The sequence below is a fragment of the Ruditapes philippinarum genome, unplaced genomic scaffold, assembly GCF_026571515.1.
Source record: "Ruditapes philippinarum isolate M1 unplaced genomic scaffold, ASM2657151v2 ctg1877_1_1_1_1, whole genome shotgun sequence".
Lineage (NCBI taxonomy): Eukaryota > Metazoa > Mollusca > Bivalvia > Venerida > Veneridae > Ruditapes > Ruditapes philippinarum.
This window is the reverse complement of record NW_026862462.1, coordinates 304,406-309,353: the sequence shown is the minus strand read 5'-3', so window position 1 is coordinate 309,353 and position 4,948 is coordinate 304,406. Positions and strand designations below refer to the sequence as shown.

The following is a 4,948-nucleotide window of genomic DNA, read 5'->3' as shown; positions in this document are numbered from 1 at the left end:
TTGCTGAAATTGCCCCATAATTTTGAGATATATTTACAGTTTAAGTTCATACTACTTGGACAAAATAACGCATGTTAAACATGCAATTTGCATTATATTTGTTAAAAATATGTTTTGTAGGAGTAGTTTGTAATTTTCTTTTTTTACTTCTGATGTTTGACTTTAGAAATAAGAAAAGTCGGCGTTGGCACTAAATGCTGTGGCTCTTGTTCACATTGGTAACAGCGTAGCGAAATCGCTTAACAGGGTAACACCACGGAAAAGGATATGGTTATTGACATTTTTACAAAAAGAGGAACTTAACAAATCATCATCTTTAACAAACTGAATACAAGTCCCATTGTAGCACATTTTTGTTGCTTAAATGTGGATGTTTTGTTCTTTTATAAAGCATAGTGTTACATATAGGAACTTGTATTTAATTGTGAACATAATATTTATTAACGTAACATTTCAGAAAAACAAAGAAGTATGACAGATATTGTACCGTTTGGATATTTTGATGATTGCTATACAAGATCGTTTCAGGCTTTGTTTGAAAATCGAACTATAGTTGTGAAATGTAATAAAACACGGAATATCATACAGTACATTTTTCTTGTGCGAGGTAAGTGTGTTACGCTGTGCAGACTATTTACAATTCGTATGGACTTTTTTCTTAATAACAACTTTAAAACAATGAAATATGCGACATTAACTTTATGAAACGCACTTGTTATTATTGAGATCGTCTTTATATTTCTACAACCATTTTTTCGATGAAAGAAAGTAGTGAACATGAAATATTTATCATATATTAAATAGTTTACTGCATTATAATCTTTCTTCCGGATGACAGAACACTGATACGTTTGTTTTGTTGTTCTTTCTTTTTTTATTCTTTTTATGGGAGAGAGTGGGGTTGGGGGTCATTTTCTCTTTCCCCTTGTCTACCTGAATATCATTTTTAAGTTATTCATCTGTTGGAGTAAGTTCCATTTGAGATGAATGTATAAGTTCAGATATGACGATTATCGATATAATGAAGCACTATGTGCACATTATTCTAAATAATTGTAAGCATGCTTTTGCTTTTTCAAATTAAAATTTATTTATTTGATGCCATGTGTCCTATTTCGCTTTCAGATCCTCACAGCAATATAGGGTTCCATCAACTTCTTGCCAAAACTAAGAGCAACCCACATTCTGGATATGAGCTTCTACCAAAGTATCACAGATATTCTGTATGGAATGATAGTGTGTTTTTGATGAACATACCTACTCTAATTTCTGTATTGAATTTAGGAATTATGTTAAGTTCAGGTATGTAGTGTTTTTTCTGATCATTTTATGGCAATGTTATTGCAAGGTAAAAGTCGTTTCCTCAAGTTGTTAACTAATTTATGTTCAAACAATTTATTCATCGAAATTTGTAATCCATCTGATGAATGAAATTGTCTAGGAATCATATTATCCGTATCCATGGTAGATTTACACCATTGGTTTGTGATAAATTTTTACTGAATAACATATTCTTGTGACACAATCCTACGGCTATGGATCAATTCTTATTACACTACATTTGTTTTCTTTATAAAAATGTTTCCGGTTTCAACAATTCACTATTTACATCGTCTATGTACCTTCTTTGTTACACAAGAAATTATTAATATTGCAAAGGTATCATCGCTAAATTAATTTCAGTCTTGTTCTCAAAATGAAAATCAATTCTGTTCAACATTATTAATACGAATTGCTTGAGTATATTAATATTCAAACATGTAAACGTTTTTACAACTTTACGGTGCTAGGTGGCGTGTACGGTACCGTCCATGAACAAGCTCAATCACACCAGGCCTGCAACATTTTAAATTTTGCCGTGCTGGGCTTTCTTTACAAATTCTTATTTCTCTCTAATTACGTCCTTAAAATACGATAAACAAGATCAACAAGGAAAGGCGGCGTTCAATGAACGCAACCCCCACACGACTCAGCAATAAGAACCAGTGGCAAGGAACCAAGACTTTCCCTTCTCCATCCACCCTGTTGTTTCACTGTCCTGTTGCCACACTGCGCGATTGAAGACGGTTAAGACTGTAGACATTGGGTTGTAGCATCCTTCTGTTTTATGTTCTTCTTTACTTTTTTAAATTGTGTTTTTACTCCATTCTTAGATTGCTAGGGTTGCATTTTCACTATATGAACTCAACAAGGGAGTTGACAAAATAATCTTAGTCTTAGTAGTGGTTGTGTCAAAAATTTATCTGGAGCATCGAAATTGGTTTGTGTTATTACAACAATATCCTGGTCCTATTTTCTCAAACTCTTTATTTATATTTAATAAAGGAACGTATTGCAATTGAAAATATTCATGTTTATTCACGTAGTTCATTTCATTTACATTTTACAATAATCGATAGTTTATTTACGCTTTTTCACGAATTGTGCTAGTAAAAAGTTTGTACACGTTTCAGACTGTTTCTGGGAAAATGACAAAGAAGGTCAAAGAACTCAAGTTAAAGATTTTAATATTGGGTATTTACCAGATACTTGGCTTCTAGATAGTCTGTGCGAGCTTCTCGGAAGAAAGTCTGCAATAATCAGAGTTTTTTGTTCTGAAATATGTTTAAGAATACGGAAAAAACATACCGCTGTTATTGATGCTCGTGCTGCATATGTCCCCGAGAAAGAAAATGAAATCGTTTTTGTCGTTTTAACAAAAAACAAATGTGAATCACTAAAGATTCATAACAGACCTATCGTCCACCGTTGCATCGATGATATGAGCAAAGAAGCCTCCTATATAATTAAAAATGAAAGAGGAATAACAGCGAAGCAAAGAAACGAAATGAGAGCAATATTAGATAGAAATACAAATAATTTATTAAAGAAACATACAAATATAACTTTAATCTCTATCAGTTCAATCAAGTCGAAAGGCTTTAATAAAAACGGTATTTCGAAATTGGAGTACACACCGTGTATTGTTTTCTATGTCCCTGTGAAGGGTTTGATTCCTGTTGACGAAGATGTATTGCCAAATTTAATTGATGGATATAAAACTGACATTCGTGAAGGTGCATTTACTCCGTACGTTCTCACCTCTCGTGACATACACGAAAACGTGAAGATGGGTTGCCTAATACAGGGCCTACGGGACAATACTGACCCATTGGGACATATTTATACTGGGACACTTGGAGGTTTTATCGATCATCCAAAATTCGGTCTTTGTTGTTTTACATCGGCCCACGTCATCCTCTCCGGCAACGATATGGATGCCATCGGAAGAGGTGAATCGTTACAACCAACTAATGATTTATCATGCTTTCAACCTGTTCGTCCACATAGATTTGGCTCAATTGTTTTAGCCGTCTGTGAAGAAGGAAATGAAAATCGTCCCGGAGTAGAAGTAGTCCTGATAAAAATTGAAAACAGGCAAATTGATAATCAAGGCAGGTTCCCAGGTACGTTAATTACATTGTTACCCTTAAATACTGATACGTATTTTTGATTAGATAGTTCATCCATAAGTTACTTCCATTTCATTCATTCATTCTGTAATAACTTGGAATGAGACAAGTTTTTTGTGCTTTAAACTTCATTACAGCCAGCGAAATCTGATTTTCTCTCATACGGACGTTCTTTTGTAAATATATATTTATCTTAATTCTAATGGTACCTATATACCTTTGGTAAAAAGCAATGCAGTGGTTTAGTCTATTGAACGGCTTTTATGCAAAGCGTTTTATGTATCTTTTTAGGTACTGACGATATTGCTTATCGTTCAGGGCAAATCTTGGAATTAGACGAAATACGTCAGTACATCAATAATGCAGACACCTTTGTGATGAAATATGGTGCTGAAACAGGGATATCTAGAGGAAAAATTCACTCTGATATGACAACATTAAATTCTAAACACGGAAATATAACTTTTGCACTGCGAAATCAGATAGAAATTTATGGCGAGGCATTTGCGAAACCTGGAGATTCCGGAGCTCTTGTATTTCACTGTCATGAAAATTTTCCAGTAAGTGTAATAGGACTTATAGAAGGGGGGACAAATTTTGATACTTGTCTAGTTACTCCAATATGTGCAATACTGAAGAGTATTGGGTTATCTCCACCGCTGCAGATGAAATCGTTTGAAAGTGTGCCCTATGAAATACAAAAACTACAAAACATGGAGCAGCGAATATGCCATCTAGAAAATTCATCAGAAAGTTTAAAATCAGATGTCAAAGAGATAAAAACTAAACTAACACAGCAAGACCAAAAACTCGATAAAATCATATCATTTCTTGAGAAGGGGTTTCCTTAAGCAAGCAGAAATAGAAAACGTAGGCAGACCTGAAGCGGTCTTAAAGAATATGTGTGTATTTTAAGTGTATTGTTGATGACTCAATTTAAGTCGGACCCATTACATTATTATACTATTAAAATACTTCAGTCCATTCATTATGTTCTTTTAATTGGAATGTATATTATATAAAACAACATCATAAAAATCTTAATAAATTGTTATTCTTATTGTTTTTGGATGAATTAAAGGGATATATACGAAGAGGATTACGGCCTCTTATGTATTAAAATAGGTACGTTTACTTTTGATTGATTTTGTTTTCTAAAGATTCGACGTTTTGGTTGAAAGATGCATAGCATCTACAGGTCATTTGAACATTTACATAAGTTATTCAGTTTGTACTAAAAATATACAGGATTCCAAGTGCAATGAAATATATATTTGATCGAATCATGACATGATGTTTTATCTTTATTGTATTCCTTTGTGTCAAACACTTTTACTGAATTGGTATAATATGTCATTATGATGTTATAATATAGTATATAATAAACAAAATCAAGATGGAAAGGCGGCGTCTAATGAACGCAACAAACCTTTTTGATATTTTTAACAAATCAGTAATCTAAGAAATAGTTATGTCAATCATGATCAAAAAGTGTT

At 33.0% G+C, this 4,948-nt stretch overlaps 1 protein-coding gene across 1 annotated transcript; it reads left to right on the top strand.

Annotated features, from left to right (window-relative positions):
- The first annotated feature begins 438 nt into the window (after window positions 1-438).
- Window positions 439-4,527, top strand: LOC132719157 (uncharacterized). Its single transcript, XM_060702902.1, has 4 exons — window positions 439-607; window positions 1,126-1,302; window positions 2,454-3,446; window positions 3,744-4,527. The coding sequence occupies exons 1-4, from the start codon at window positions 472-474 to the stop codon at window positions 4,301-4,303; spliced, it is 1,866 nt and encodes a 621-aa protein (XP_060558885.1). The 5' UTR covers window positions 439-471; the 3' UTR covers window positions 4,304-4,527.
- The last annotated feature ends 421 nt before the right edge of the window (window positions 4,528-4,948 follow it).